Here is an 8,031-nt window from a genome sequence, read left to right on the forward strand (position 1 = left end):
TTAACCACAAGCTCGAAAAAAAAAAACCCGGCTGCCTCTATAGCAACGAAGATTTAGATGCGTTTGCACGTATTGGATAATCGGAGTTGAAAGTATTATTTCAGCGCGATATGTTTGGTTTCATATTTTTTGTAGTAGTTATTAGTAGGTAGGTTTTTGTTTATAATTTCTTCCGTTTAAAAATAGTCATTTAACTATCTAAAAATAGTCATTTAAATATATTTTCATAAGTATTTGAAAAGATTAGTAGCACAGATTTAAAATTACGGTACTTACTAAAAAATCTTTGCTGTGTAAAACAATTGGAAAATCCTTATTGAAACTACGAAAATGCGGGTTGCATTAGAGCTTAATTAATTTTCACATTATCTTAAGTGCTTTGCAAACATACATTATATGAATAATTCAGTAGTAAAAGCGGGCGAAGCCGCAAGGGGGTCGCTAGTACTGAATAAATTCTTCTTCAAAAGCAATAAAATGCCCGTTTCGAGTGTACTGCGCCGATACACTGTTATTTATACTGTACGACATGTCGCTGTTATATATGTTTTTCTATCTTATTCAAACAATAGGAGTGATTTGGAACTAGATTTTCTATATTCTCATATAGTTTCGTCGTTGCCGATTATAGTGGTAGCTTATCGTGGCGTAGTGGTTCGATCCTCAGTCAGGGGAATGATTATAGTAATTTTCATTAAAGACTGATAGAAATAACGTGGCTTGAGCTCCGCTATTCCACATAAAAAGTCTCATAAATTAGGTGAGAAGTAGGGAACAGAGAGTTGAACAATTTATCACAGCATACCCTGCTATGTGATATGTGCTATGTGGGAAGAAGCACGAAGCGAGCTTTTTTTAAATACTTTTGCTTACTATAAAACTCTACGGCTTATCTTAGAAAATTCACAAAAAACTTAGCTAAATATGTTTTAGTTTGTATTAAAATATTTGACAAAAGCCACTTTTATACTTTGAAACTCTTTAGAATAACTGTCTTGCTATAAAGTAAAGAAACAAAAATACTTATTCAAAAAAAAAAAAAACAAATCGTGTCGTACCCAAATCGTCTCGTATAATCTAAAAAAAACAAAAGCTCTCAAAATTTTTAATTCGCCGCACGTACAGTCGAAATGAAGAGCCGGCACAAATATTGTGAGATAAAGTTGATTCACACCGCGCTTATGAGCGTAGTACGAGTATATAGATTGTGAGGAGAGTGCACTTTTATTGTCTAGCTGAGTGTACCACTACATATTTTTACTTAAACCACTGAAGTTATGACAGCTTTTCTTTTATATTTTTCTTTTATTTTTTCATCTGCTTTATCGTCAACGTGATGGTGGTGTATTGGGAAAACTGTTAATTGAAAACACGGTGACTTTTATTTCCTTACTCTGGTATCAAATATAGCACAAACTACGTCACGATACAGTTAATTTTCTACTCGTTCATTTCTAATTAAAATGCAATAAGTAACCTAAAAACCGTATAATACTTGGCAAAATTGATTTCATTTCCTGAAGTCAACGTGATTTAGTTCGCACGAGAACGCTATAAGTATAATTATTGTGCTAAAGTAATAAATATTTTCTTGAATGTTTTATAGGGTTGGTAGCTTTTTATAAAGGTTGTATAATCAAAGTTGATAAAATCGGCCAAGCACGAGTCGGACTTGCGCACGAAGTATTCGGTACCATTATCAAAAAATAACGAGCGAAAAAATCACCAATCACGGCCTTCTCCATTACTAAACTTACTCAAGATAGTAGCGGACGACATTTAGGTTGGAGTGTAGACCCCTGATGATGCAAAAGTCTACACTAATCGTATTAGGGGTTGTCGTGGAGCGTAAGCCTTGTTTCTCGGCCCAGAATTTGAGGAGTAGGGATTCTCCAACACCGGAGGTACAGGTACCCTCTGTATATTTTTCACAAGTATTTGACGCCAAGAAATCTACTTCACCACCTACACCATCGAAGTGCAGTGCACCAATATCAGACTTTAAACCTCCGTTTTCCCTTTAACTCAACATGCAGTTTTCCTTATTCTGACTTTAATAAGAGAACGGAATGTTTTAGAACTTGGTTATCTCTTTCTACCCTTTATATACAGGAAAAGCCTGAAGCTACAATAAACTAATATTTCGTATGGGTTACAAACAGAACAGAGTACAGTCAACCCTGCTATATACTAAGTATACAATGAAGTTCCAATGCACGCTACCTAAACATTCATTACAACCCCATGACTATGTAAGTATACAAGTGAATGAAAATAAGCTAATTATTTTTAGTTTGCAAAACACGAAATTAAAATATGAAAACAACACAAAAAATTACAATAAAAACAATTTCATTTTTATATATAGATTGCTATAATTTACATTTTAAAAAAGAAAATAGGATATTTTGAAACACTATAAAAGAGTTCCATTCAATGTTACATAAGCCCTATACGTACAAAGCGTAGTTGACTCTATTTTTCTGCTTCATCGACTTAACGTGATGTTGCAAGGGCTTATTGCTTCATCGAAAATCAATATGTGCATAATATACTGGAAGCTGCTTAAAGTAGTGTGTAGTGAGTACTTAAATACGTATATATATATATACATACGAGTAGCTTCACATAGCAGAGTAGGCAGACGGAATTTAGTGTTATGAGTCTCCGTTCTTTACGTTCGACCATTACGTGTTGCCAAAAGAAGCTTAAGGTCTGCTTTTTCTGCCGCATTTAGCATGGAGAGTGTTCTGAGGAACAGTTTGTTCTGATTCTGAGGTATTAATCTAAACTTCTCTATTTTCTGCCGAAATTCTAGATATTATTTTCTTTCCCTGCTCTAATAACAGTAAGCGGAGTTGAGTACGAAAGGACAAAAGGTATCTGAAAAAATATAATACAAATACTTATAAGTCTAAGATGATATTATAATCCAACACACAAACCTGTCTGTGCGTCGATTCATTTTGGCTTATTTCGACACCTCCAATTTTCATCTCAAAGGTGGAATCACTCAGATATCGTAAAGGTAGACGAATAGAGCTGGCCTTCCAGTGGATGTATTAACATATATCTTGAATTATTTTTGTCTTTGTAAATGTTTTTTCAAAGTCAAAGTCAAAGTCAAAATATCTTTATTCCATAAAAATGCTTAACATTCACTTGGACATGTCATAAAAGATAAAAAAATGCAAAACAAAATAACCAAAAAAAAATGTGCAATTTTGAATTGAAAAAAGCCCGTTCAAATGGTTGAGCTCATGAGAAGATACAGGCAAAGAAACTCATGGCCACTCTTTTTAAATGCCAACATTTGTTATAAATCACAATTAACAATTTTAACTTAGAAATAGAGCAACTCATTTCCAAACATCTTTATCGCGAACATAATCTTTAACAGAGTAATAAGCTTTTTGGCAGAGCCTGTGCTTTACCACTTTTTTAAATTTGTTCAGTGATAAATTAACCACGTCGTTTGGAAGTTTGTTATAAAAGTCTCTCTCTCTCACTCTCTCACTCTGCGTGGGCGGACAGTGTGGACGGAGTAGGATCTCCGACTGTAATAAAAACACAAGTTTAGTAAAGTAATTAACCTAATCACATAAACAACCAGAATGTGCCATATTGCATGATTAGATAGTCAAATATTATTTAGTAAAAGTTAACTAAAAAATCACGGCGTTAAGCCAACTAATCATTTCCTATCCAATTTACATAAACAGGGATTTTCTTTTATTTTACAGCATACCACATAACTAATTGCTTTTAATTTTTTTCATTAAACACTAAATAATAAAAGCTATTAATCAGCTATAGATAGCTAATGGCATTGGACGTCTAACTTTAGACAGACGACTTACAGGGTGTTCTGAAGCGTTATTTTAATTAATTAACACTTTCTCTTAGTAAATGTCAAAGAGATGTGGTATTAACAGGCTCACGATCTGGCTTAATATTAACACACGAATTTATAATTACTTACATTCATTACATTCATTACATTCAGCCTGTTATCCTGAGCTTTATATTAAGTTAGTCAGCAATATGATTATATTATATCTCTGAGCTCAGTGTGCCTGTTGGCAAAGGCCTCCTCTAACATTTTCCAATGCTTTCTGTCCCTAGCAGCCCTTCTCCAATGGGGACCTGCTGTTAATTTTATCTCATCTTCCCATCTTCTGTGCTGCCTTCCCCTACTCCTTTTACTGTCTCTTGGGTACCAATCCATTAAAATCTTGCTCCATTTTTCATGTTTACTTCTCATTATATGCCCTGTCCATCTCCACTTTAATTGATCTATTTTTGTAAGGATATCTGTTACTTGAGTTTTGGTTCTTATAGTTGTATTTCTTATTCTTTCCTGTTTTCTGATACTCATAATGCTCCTTTCCATAGCCCTTTGACAATATTTGAGCATATCTCTGTGGTGTTTTGTGAGTGACCAGGTTTCGCTTCCATATGTAAGGCAAGGTAAAATACAGGTATTGAACACTCTTCGCTTGATTGCTAGCGTGAATTCGGTAGATTTCATCACTTCTTTCAGCGACCAGTACCTTTTCCAACCAGATGCTATTCGTTTTTTAATTTCCTTTGTGGTTTGGTCTTTGTGAGATATAATTTGCCCGAGGTAAGTGTATTCATGCACATACTCAAGGGGTAGGTTATCAATTTTTATATCTTGATGTACAGAGTTTGTGAGTAGTTTAGTTTTACTTTTATTCATAGAAAGTCCAACTTTAATACTTTCACTGTTTAGCTCAATAATCATTCTCTGTAGCTTGCTAGGATTTTCCTCAAACAGAATGATGTCATCGGCAAATCTCAGATGGTTCAGGTTTTTCCCATCAATACATAGCCCATAACATTCCCAATGCAATTTTCGGAATACATTTTCTAATACTGCAGAAAATAATTTTGGGGATAATGGGTCCCCCTGCCGGACTCCTCTTTCTATTTTAAATGTTTTGCCCAGTGATTCTAATTTTATTCTTGCTTTGCTGTTAGCATATATGTTTTGGATTATTTTTATGTAGAGTGTAGAGATCCCTTGGGTTTTAAGACTGTCCCATATTGCCTCATGAAAAATGCTGTCAAATGCTTTGGAGTAGTCGATGAAGGTCATGTACAAGGGTTTATTGTATTCATTGTACTTCTCCATTATCTGTCTGACTGTATATATATGGTCTGTTGTGGCAAAATTTTTCCTAAAGCCAGCTTGTTCTATGGGTTGATTTTCATCCAATGTTATGCTTATTCGGTTTAAAATTATTTTGGAGAACACTTTATAGATGTTGGTTATGAGGCTTATTGGTCGGTAATTTCCTATATCTTCTTTGGGGCCTTTTTTATATATGAGAATTATGTGTGATAGTTCCCATTCTTCTGGAATGTATGCCGATACTAGAATGTCATTGTAAATCTTGGTCAATAGGGGAACAACTGAATCCAGAGTTCCTTTTAGGATTTCATTTGTGATCTCGTCTGGGCCCGGAGCTTTTTCTGACTTTTGACTAAGAATTGCCTTTCTTACTTCGCTTGATAGTATTTTGGGTTCAGTGACTATTGACTCTGTGCTTGTTGATTTTCCTACTTTACGCAAGTTGGAGTAAAGTCTGCGATAGAAATCTGTGGCTGTTTTGTTTATTTCTCTGCGGTTTGTTATTTTATGGGGGATATTGCCAATGCTGTTCAAGTTTGGTATCCATGGGCTTGACTCTCGTAATTCCTTAAGAGCCTTCTTGGTTCCTCCAGTTTTTGTGATGTGTCTCTCAAGCGTTTGGAGTCTTTTAAGTTTTCTATCCTTCCTAATACAATTCTTTATGTCTTTGCTTAACTCTGTAATCTTTTGTTTATTCTGTTTCCTTGCATTGCTGGTAAATAGTTTTTTCCTCTCTTCTATTAGTTCTAAGGTTGAATGGCTTAAAGTATATTTATGTTTAGAATTTTTTTTGTTGTTATTGCAGGTGAGTATATTTTGCAGTTTGGTATAGTTTAACTTTACATCTTTTGAGTCCGATAATACTACTTCTTCTTGTATTCTGTCTAAGGCATGAGAGGTCAGTTTGTTTGCTTCATGGTTGTCAGTTTCTTTTATAGGAGACATTTGTTTTCTAGGAAGTTTTGGTGGAGTTGCCTTGAGGGATGCTCGCACCATACGATGATCAGTATTGAAGTTAAGTTTTGAGATGACTGATGTATCTGTAAATAGTTTGGGGTGGTTGCTTATAATGTAGTCGATTTCATTTCTACTTTTCCCGTCTGGTGACATCCATGTCCACTTGGAATTTTTGTTTTTCTTAAATATGCTATTGAGAAGAGTTAAATTATGCTCCAGCAGAAAATCTATCAGTCTATGTCCATTCTGACTCCTTTTGCCATAGCCGAACATACCCAGTACAAATTCTTCTTTATTTTGTTTTACTCCTACCTGGGCATTGAAGTCCCCTAGAAGTATGATTGTATTATTTGAATGTGTAATTACACTTTGGGATAATTTACTATAGAAGAAATCAATTTCTGCTTTTTCTGCTTGTTCTGTGGGTGCATAAGCTTGTATAACTGTCCACATTTTCTTGTATTTTGGTAATTTGATGTTTAGTATTGCTATCCTATCTGTGACTCCCAGGAAATCTTGTATGTAACTTCTAAGGTGTCTCTTGATCATAAACCCAACTCCTCTCTGGCCTCCCATTTCTCCTTTGTTGTATATTATATAATCTAAATGTTCTTTCACAGCTTCTCCAGCTCTCCGCATTTCACAAATTCCTATTATATCCCAGTTTATATATTTCAATGCTTCTTCCAGTTCCAATAAGGATTCTGGTGTCCTTAAAGTCCTAGTATTTAATGTTGCAATGTGAATTTTTTTGTTGTTTGGTGTTAGAAGGTGACGGTCTGCTTCCCCCGCGGTGACCAGCCGTGGTGGAAGAAGTATTTGACTAAGTTGCTGTGGTTTTTTGCTTTTATTTTGTTCGAACAGTTGTGTTTCATTTTTTGTTAATTTTGTTGATTTTGGTTTGTTGGCTCTTGGTGGTGTGCTGCTAATTTTTACGGTTGTTGTTTCCTGGCAAAGAGTTTGATCTCCCCCGCAGGTGTTGAAAGGCATCTTTTTTATGCATTTTTGAGCATATTGAAGTTTGGCTGCTGGCTTGTGGGCTTGGGGTCTGGGATCTTTTCCTTTTCTCTGTCTCTTTTTTCTCTACATTTGTTTCTTGATATCCTTTTTTCGCCAGTAATTTATGTTTTGGAAGATCATGTGTAATATAGGTGTTAGGTTTCATTTTCTTTTTGTTTCTAAGAATTTCAATTTTCTTCTGCAGAGTTGTGGTAGCTAGTAGAATTGGCCTTATCTTATTGTCATTGTCAACTTTTTTTCCTATTCTTTGCAGCCTGTCTATTTCGCTTGTTTCAATTTTTATTTCTATATCTTTTAGTGTTGATGCTACAAGAGTGGATAAGTCCTCGTGCTTTTCTTGGTTGACCTCCGGCAGTCCATGTATTATGATGTTATTTCTTCTGTAGTTCATTTCGAGATTCAGTATTTTTCTATTTAAAAACTCCATATCACTCCTTAGTTTTTCATTCTCCGCTATAATAGGTTTAATTTTCTCATCCACGCGTTTTAATATGGCCGCCGTTATGTTTTCTGTTATTGTACTTGTTTGTAGGTTAAGTTGCTCTGTCATTTTGGATAGAAGCAATGACATTTCCGGTGATAGTTCAATATTCATTCTGACGTGACGTAACTTTTCGGAGCTTGCCACACTTGCTTTTTAGGGTGGGTAGTATTGTGGCGTCGGTACTTTGACAGATGGCTTGCTATGATAATTAAAAATTTTTGATTACGGATTTTAGCACTTTGAGATTATGTTTTGAGGTCACACTAATGTCCACGATTTCCTTTTGTCCTGATTCGTCCACTGGATAGCACAACTGTAGACTACTTTCGCTATTTTCCACTGATTTTAACTTAAATTTGAGAGCTCTGAGCAACACGTCTGCCTTGTTGACACACCGGAACCGGAACCAATT

The 8,031-nt window shown here is 35.0% G+C and overlaps 1 protein-coding gene across 1 annotated transcript; it reads right to left on the reverse strand.

The window, feature by feature from the left end:
• Window positions 1-4,048: 4,048 nt before the first annotated feature.
• LOC146534246 (uncharacterized) lies at window positions 4,049-7,730 on the reverse strand. The gene is made up of 2 exons (XM_085193260.1): window positions 7,203-7,730; window positions 4,049-7,105 (listed from the first exon to the last, which is right to left on the reverse strand). Exons 1-2 carry the CDS (start codon window positions 7,728-7,730, stop codon window positions 4,049-4,051), a joined length of 3,585 nt encoding a protein of 1,194 aa, XP_085049386.1.
• Between the last annotated feature and the right edge of the window lie 301 nt (window positions 7,731-8,031).

Source organism: Heliconius melpomene, chromosome 11 (assembly GCF_056956725.1).
Source record: "Heliconius melpomene rosina isolate 202511_hmr_F chromosome 11, ASM5695672v1, whole genome shotgun sequence".
Lineage (NCBI taxonomy): Eukaryota > Metazoa > Arthropoda > Insecta > Lepidoptera > Nymphalidae > Heliconius > Heliconius melpomene.

Coding starts and splice junctions, on each gene's coding strand:
- LOC146534246 (XM_085193260.1), bottom strand. CDS start 7,730: ATGAATATTGAACTATCACCGGAAATGTCATTGCTTCTATCCAAAATG. Junction 7,106..7,202: donor AAGGATATCAAGAAACAAAT/GTAGAGAAAAAA, acceptor TGCATAAAAAAG/ATGCCTTTCAACACCTGCGG.